We start from the raw sequence: 8,580 nt of genomic DNA on the forward strand, positions 1-8,580 counted from the left end.
TCGAGGGTGAAATATTTAAACAAGGTAACCTAGGTTTTTAGTAGAGAAATTTCTGTGTTAGGAATTGCAGTAAGGTAGTTCTGCACATTTTTAAGTTTGAAAGTATAGTACCAATAAAACCATGACCATGAAACATGTCACAGATATATTGCAACTGTTGTGGAAACTGATAAAACTAGCGATGTTTAAATTAAATAGCATACGGAATAAATCCAAATATTTCAGATGTGGGAATATCTTTGATCATGGACAAATCTATCAAAAGTAAGCACAGAACAATATAGTGATTTTACTATATCACTTGAAAATGGGTAAATTAACAAATTATGGGAATTTCAGTAATATCTGATTTCTGGGATTGATTTTGTATTCAAATAAAATCATCAAAATTGTGAATTTTGCCATGTACAACCATTGAGAAACTTGTTTAAGGTCCAAATTTTTTTCAAGTTAGTTCAGCAAAGAAGCAAGCACACAACACTTCCTTTTAACTTCTGAAATTTTTTAGTGTATTAGGATGCTTTGAATTATATTCTACATTGGAGACAAGGTATTATTCCAAACAGGCAGAACTACCTTAGGATAATTTGGCAAGTTTAGCAATCTTTTTTTTCTTTATCATTTTAGAAACTTTAGTGGGTAAGGTTTTCAACTCATTCTAATAAGTAAGGTTATACAGGTCTGCTTCAGTAAGCCAGGGTCATATATATTGTCAGTTACTGGTAGAAAACTTGTCAACAAACTTCTATATTGATACTGTTGGAATTTTGAACCTAAAATATGATTATATAGGCACCTTGGCAGAACCTTACTTCAGTAAGCCAAAGTCATAAGGGCACCTTGGCAGAATGACACTTCAGTAAGACAAGATCATATCAGTACATTGGCAGAACCACACTTCAGTAAGCCAAAGTCATATCGGTAGTACAACAGAACCGCACCTGAAATCCAAGGTCATATTGGTAGAAGTTCAAATTAGCTGCTACTTGAAGAAAAATGGAAGTTAGTCCTTGCAACACAAACTTAAATGAGTAACAGTCTGTTAACAGTGATATCTATTAGTAAGTTTAGATACTTCTATCATCAGCTGAGATGTCTCAAGTTTGATCCCAGAAGGAGAGCAGTCATTCTTTGAAACTCTGGTATTGAAAACAGAATGTGCATATTAGTGACCTTGTTTCATAAAGGATATAGCCGAAGTGGAAGAAAACATGTAAAATGTCCAAGGGCACTCCGAGAAACTGACTGTTGATAAAGCAGAAATACTGTCAAAAATTGTTATAAACTCCAACAAACTAGCATAATGAAACAAGGGCAGGGATTCTATAAAATTCTGGTTTTGGTTTCTTTTGTTTCATTTTTAGAAGGCTCCTTTAATTTTTGTTTTAAGACTAGATATTGTAGTTAAATTCCATAATGTAGGCCAGCTATGCATACAAAGGGGAAAAAGACTCTGAGATAGTGGACCCATAATAAAAATCGTTAATTTCATGTGATTGCATATACATACTGTTTGGTGTCATAATTACCAGGCCCCATGTTTACAAAACTTTTTCCGGTCTCAGCTTTTGTGATTGAAATTATTATAGAATATTTTACTAGAACTTTAAGATTAAATCCCAGTTGAGACTGACAATCGGAGTACAGTACTGAAAAGTCACTTAAAAATTGTCATTAACAAAGCATTTCATTTTAAGCATGCAATTTGGATATAAAATAACAAATCAAGTTTCATTATCAAACACAGCTGAGACTGAAAATGTTTTGTGAACATGGGGCCTAGCTACAGGTAATCACACTGGAATGTACCATGTTGTTATGGTTCTTCTACCTTGCATCTTACTGGCCTTTTGCTTTCTGCATTTGAAAAAAGTAACAGCCTTGCTTTTGTAATGATCCATAACATAGTGATATTTTGGATTGTCAAGTTTTACTAAAAATTGGATTTCCAAAACAGTAAGAAATGACAAAATAGCTTAACAAACTGTCACAACCTTGAATTATTTCGGAAAATGGTAGATTTGTATAATTAAAAAAAAAGATTTTAAGGTTTAAGTTTTCTTTTTTTTTTAAATAACATATTTTAGTAAAATTTTATGTTACATCCCCTTTTAGTTCATTAGAAATTTTGTAAATGGAATTGCATATATAGTATAAAAATGTAATTCATCTTAGGTATTTTCTATATATATGTATTACCGGTAGTTTGTACTGTCACAGTTTTGAATTCCTGTTGTTAAGCGATGTTCCACAGACAATAATTTAGAAGAATTAATGAAATGAAATTACTGTTTTATTCACAAAATCAGTCCAGTGGTAGAATTTCGTCTTAATTACCTGCTACACAAACACAAACTTAATAAAAGTTTCTGGTCATTAAAGAGAAGAGGAAACCTTTAGAAATTCTGAGTTGTATGCACTTAAACAAAGAAGAACATGATTTTAAGCCCATGAAAATTGAAAAAAGTAATTTTGCATAGTAGATGGTCAATCCTGATTATAAAAACTATCTTTGGGAAATGAAAAAAGTGGTCTTTGTTGACAGGTGGTCTCACCACACAGGTAAATATGCAATATTTATGGTTAAAGATGAAGAACAAAAAGTGACCTATATAAACTTGTTATATAGAAGTGGCCTTTATTTGTAGGTGGTCTTTACCACAGGTTTTACTATAGATAGTATTATGACTTTATGAAAACTTATACATTGGAACAAACATATGTATTCCTACAACAGATCCGGAAAAAAATACAAAAAGAACCTGTTTTGGAATAGATGAATCAGACAGTAGTTTTGTTTTATATTTGTATTAAATGCCATCAAAACAGAAATAATTTAACATTGTATTAGTAAACTTCCATTTATGCATATGTTTTCCTGCTTCGGAAATCTTTTATTATCCGTATCGATACACGGGGATATAGCTTGTGTCGCATAGCAGAACTAATGTATATAATCTGGTATAGAAAAATATGTTATAAATAGAAAGTAGAATATTTATGTGTGTGATAATGTTTTGTTATATATTATACATTATAAAGATAAATCCTAATCTGTATTTATAATTCTTGTTTTCAGAAACAATTCCAACAAAAATCTCGCTAATGATAACACACGACCATGACGACAGTCCTTACGCTGGTAATCAGTTCCTGCCGCTGTCTAGGACTGTACGAGGCACGTACAACAAGTCTGCACAGGTTCAGCCGAAACGCAAATAAAAATACAGTTACCTACAACATTTAAATTATCGTAACTGGTTTGCCAGCTCCAACTCTAAAATTGGGTTATACAGTCATCTGAATTGGAAAATAGTGCTTGCAGGTTTGACACACTGTGAAATGATCGTTTATATTCATGGGGAACCAGTTTTTATGGTTGTGTCAATCCATGAAATTAAATGCCAGTGGACAAGTAAAATTCCCATTCATGTGAAGTTTCATGCGTACGAAATTAAATTGTTTGACATACCAAATGCTGCCTTACACTGTACTGTGCTAATGTACATTTATTATGCAAAATGCATTATGTACTGTGATGGAATGATCAAATACTGTGAAATCATTATATTCATTTGGGATTCACGGTTGAATGAACCCACTAAATTAAATCTCAGCAACCCACTAAATTAAATACTTTTTCTTTGAAATTTAAATGTAAAAAATCATTTACTAACCAAATACATGTTTTAGCAGAAGTCTGAAGATTTTAAGCAACATTACTAAATGTTTTCACAATATTCAATACCATTGTTAAGTCCTGCCTTGGGATGAATTATTTCAAATATTGTAGGAAAGTGTTACATGTGTCACTGCCATCAAGGTATTAATGTAAACCTTCTGACCTGTGACAAAATCAACATGAAGGTTAAGGACCAGTAATGACAATCAGCAGTTTCCATTCCGTTCTGTATGCTCCATTATACTATTACAATATTTTCCAGTTGTTGTGAAATAGCAATCTGTTACAGTCGGGGCAACAAAATAACATCATGTGATTGGTTGGAAATTGCCGGTTGTCAGAACAGTTCCATATCCTAAAGCTTTTATTCACATTAAATGAATCTGATTCAGCCATCGTGCCCTAGGTTTTCACCTTAATACATTAAATGTATACAGTGGAAACTCTAAACCAGAGTCTGTCAGTAGCAGACACCCCACTGAACTGAACATGTTTTGGGCTGGAATAAGCTAATTATAAAAAAATAACCTGTCTAAACTGAAAACTCCTCAAAACTTATCTTCTCATTTGGTCCATACAGTGGTCAGCTAAGAAGGTTTACACTAAAGAAAGAACCAGCATGCAGGTTTCATACTAAGGCAATTATTGTGATAAGGAAACTGCTCAACTTAATACAAATGTATTTTTTATTATGTTTCTAAAGAGATTATGTTTTGAGAGTGCAATGCAATAATGGTGTAGCTAAAAAGGGTGTATATCTTTTTTTGCATTGAACTCGCAAATATTGTTATGTAACTGCATTTAAATGTTATGGTTTAAAAATACTTGTAAATTTATCTTGTGCCTTATTAGTTTTAGGAAATAACAGTGAATATGTCATTCATAAGCCATATATTTTTATAATAATATTATATACTTCATAATCTGTGATTTTCGTTGTTTCTTTGTTTGTTTATATTTTCATATTTAACAATACTTTCATGATACACATGCCAGTATTGAACATATAATTGAGCCGCGCCATGGGAAAACCAACAAAGTGGGTATGCGACCAGCATGGATCCAGACCAGCCTGCGCATCCGCTGTTCGCTAAGAGTTTCTCCAATTCCAATAGGCTTTAAAAGCGAACAGCATGGAGCCTGACCAGACTGCGCGGATGCGCAGGCTGGTCTGGATCCATGCTGGTCGCAAACCCACTATGTTGGTTTTCTCATGGCACAGCTCATATGATTACATTCTGTCTTATTCTGTGCCAATATTTTATTAATTCTTATACAGCTCTGGGTGGCAAACCTGTCTCGGAACTCCAGTCTCTGATTGGTTGTTTCTGAACACAGTTTTGAAATTGACCAATGGCTAAGCAGATATGTTATCTTGGATCTATGTCTTGTATTAAATAATGTTTGAAAGAAATCAGCTTCTTTTTAAAATATTTTAAAATACATTTTACAAGTAACCAGTTATTTTTTTGTACATTTTAGTTTGTTTTAAATTAGTAAGACTTGCATAATACCAGTTTAATTTAAAGGTTGTTCATAAAATTCAGTCTGAAATTCTGAGTTTGGGAAAATTTTATAACAAGACCTTAGATTATTTATGTAAAGAATTATTTTATGTTGTTCTTAGTTATACACTTAATTGTTTATAAATTAGAATCTCTTAAGTGGTAATAATTCCTGCCTTAATTTCTGTCTTTTATTCACTGGCAACATAAATCCGCTATCGTATATTTAGCATAGATGATAGAATTCTCAATCGCTCATAAACGAGTTTAAATATCTATTGATTTTTTACATCATTTTTTTTACTTTTAAAAAGTGCATATTTCCATGTGTGTTTCCAATATATTTAATGACTTTGGGTAATTTTATCGTTTTGTAATCCAGCCATGTTGTTTAGTTATGTACATCAAATTTTGCTACCTGTACTAACGTGTTACACTTATATGCGTTTTTTTACCTTGTAAAGAAACAAACTGCAAAAAGTAAATACACAAACTGCAAAAAGGCATTCAGACCAACAAACACCAATTTTTCAAGCAGGTATTTTTCTACTCTTACGAAAACTTAAAATGAAAGGTTGGCCAGATAGGACTTCGGCAAAGCAGTTAAATGTTTTTTTCACACAGTGAAACTTTGGACTTATATTTGCAAAAATCCAAGAAAAATTACAAAACATCATTTACAATCTGTCCATTTTCATGAAATTGTTCAGGTGCATAGCTAAGCTTGAAATGATATTGAAGTCCACTGAAGATGGTGATTCCAGATGTATGCCCAGTCTCCAATATCTTATGCTCTTCATATGATTTCCTGCCTTTTGGCAACATTTATAGTAGACCTTCATTAAATATTTGAAACAAATTAATTTTTCAAACAGTATGAACAAAAAACTTGTCTAGTCAGATACAGGTTACTGACTGGGTCTACGTCTTGCTACTCATCTACAGCTTTTCTGTTTTACCTGTGGTCTGCTGTGATATACATATATAATGTCATCAGATAGACAGACGTAAACTTTCTTGCTTTGTTGTTTCATTTGTAATAAATATTGTTAACATTTTGTTGTGTACAGTCAAATATATTTATCACATAATAATATTGACTAGAAAATAAACCAATTAAAATATAATTATTGGATGTTTGTTGAGAGTTTATGGCCAGCCCATTGTATGACCTTGCTCCGTAAGCAGATTCAAACATTTATTTATTTATTAATCCCCCGCCGTGGCGGAGAGATTATGGGAATGGTCTGCGTCTGTCCTTCCGTCCGTAACAAAATCATGTCCGGTCCATATCTCCTAAACCCCTTGAAGGATTTTCATGAAACTTAGGTCAAATGATCACCTCATCAAGACGATGTGCAGAACCCATGAGTCAGCCTTGTCGGTTAAAGGTCACAACTCAAGGTCAAAGGTTTGAGCCTGCCATTTCGTGTCCGCTCTATATCTCCTAAACCCCTGGAAGGAATTTTATAAAACTTGGGTCAAATGATCACCTCATCAAGACAATGTGCAGAACCCACGAGTCAGCCTTGTCGGTTCAAGGTCAAGGTCACAGCTCAAGGTCAAAGGTTTGAGCCTGCCATTTTGTGTCCGCTCTATATCTCCTAAACCCCTTGAAAGAATTTTATAAAACTTGGGTCAAATGATCACCTCATCAAGACGATGTGCAGAACCCATGAGTCAGTCATGCCGGCTCAAGGTCAAGGTCACAACTGAAGGTCAAAGGTTTGAGCCTTCCATTTTGTGTCCGCTCTATATCTCCTAAACCCCTTGATGGAATTTCATAAATCTTGGGTCAAATGATTACCTCATCAGAACGATGTGCAGAAATTATGAGTCAACCATGCCAGCTCAAGGTCAAGGTCACAACTAAGGGTCGAAGGTTTGAGCCTTCCATTTGGTGTCCACTCTGTATCTCCTTAACCCCTTGAAGGATTTTCATCAAACTTTGGTCAAATGATCACCTCATCAAGAACTCATGAGTCAACCATGTCAACTCAAGGTCAAGGTCACAACTGAAGGTCAAAGGTTTCAGCTCTTTATTTCCTAAACCCCTTGGAGGATTTTCATAAAACTTTGGTCAAATGACCACCTCATCATGACATTGTGCAGAATTCATGAGTCAGCCATGTCAGTTCAAGGTCAAGGTCACAGCTAAAATCAAAGGTTTACCCTTTCACTATCCATAGCAGTGGCGGGGGATTAAGCTGTCTTTCAGACTGCCTTGTTTATTTGGGTTTTACGGTGCACCAACACAGTATAGGTTATATGGCGCCAAACAGGACTACAAATTTTGGTTTCACATCTCATTTACATCGAAATAAAAACATGAGGTATGGAATCAAAATTTGCATACCTGCTGGAATCACAGAGTTACACCAAGTGTTAAGACCTTATTAGTCGCCTCTTACGATCATGCAAGGGTAAGGCAGTGATTCCAATTCTTTTCATACACAGATCGTCCCAGACCACAGGAGCTGTAGACTTGCGTCCCTTTTAGAAAGAAATTTGGTTGTTTAGTATGCCACCACAATGTCTGATGTAGGAAATTCTGTCCTGTATTCTATAATTATGGTGTTCCATACAGGAAATTTTGTATTTTGAGGGCTGAGCGCGAAACTATTGTATCTTGTTCTTTATTTATATACAGTTACCATAGTTTCGCACTCAGGCCACAATTTGTCTTTTTTTACAGCAATAAATATCTTGCTTCCTTTTAAAATGGGGCATAACTATGCTGAGGTAGAGGCAGTTGCCTAGGGCGTTTTCCTGAGAAAACTCTGAACCTCTGCAACTTAGGTTCTACCTTGGTGTTTATTCATGTAAGGCTGTTTCACTACTAAATGTGGCTGCCAACTGTAGATCAAACAGACAGATATCTGTGTATGTCTCCTTATCTTCCACTTCGGTACAAGTCTTGGATCCATTTTTATTATTCATCACTACCTTATCTAGTTGCTGCCTTGTCCCAAAATCCTTGTCTAGACAATTTTTACAGTTTTTAAGGGTCTGGCCAAACATGCAGAAATGTATCACAATGAAAGCTTGTGCATACGGATTGGATGTGGGTCCAGTTCAAGGTTTATAAATGATGAGCATTGTGCTGTATTTTGTGCAGTTAGAATGAAAGGGTTATTGTGATTTCTCTTGCAGTTTTCAAAAAGCTACAGTGACTAAAATTTCAAGGAATGTATCGCCGTAGAGTAAACTTATCCACGTATAATGACTGAAATGTACACCACATTGTACTGGTACTTTATGTAGCCTTGATTTTTCAGTCACTGCAATAAGTTTCCAATACCTTCCAAATTACGAAGGGTGATTCAGAATAACAGAAGAAGACTGCCACGATGGCCCTAAATCACTCACAAGTGTTACACTGCTTGCTTGAAC

At 34.5% G+C, this 8,580-nt stretch overlaps 1 protein-coding gene across 35 annotated transcripts in view; it reads left to right on the forward strand.

The window, feature by feature from the left end:
• LOC123536146 (uncharacterized) overlaps nucleotides 1-6,320 on the forward strand; it is a 132,059-nt gene extending 125,739 nt beyond the window's left edge. For all 35 annotated transcript variants that reach the window (XM_053528417.1, XM_053528407.1, XM_053528391.1 and 32 more), the window contains one exon: nucleotides 3,080-6,320. In XM_053528417.1, the coding sequence (XP_053384392.1) occupies nucleotides 3,080-3,222 (143 nt within the window). In that variant the 3' untranslated portion in view covers nucleotides 3,223-6,320. The remainder of the gene's footprint in view (nucleotides 1-3,079) is intronic.
• The last annotated feature ends 2,260 nt before the right edge of the window (nucleotides 6,321-8,580 follow it).

This window comes from Mercenaria mercenaria, chromosome 17 (genome assembly GCF_021730395.1).
Source record: "Mercenaria mercenaria strain notata chromosome 17, MADL_Memer_1, whole genome shotgun sequence".
In the NCBI taxonomy this organism is placed as follows: domain Eukaryota; kingdom Metazoa; phylum Mollusca; class Bivalvia; order Venerida; family Veneridae; genus Mercenaria; species Mercenaria mercenaria.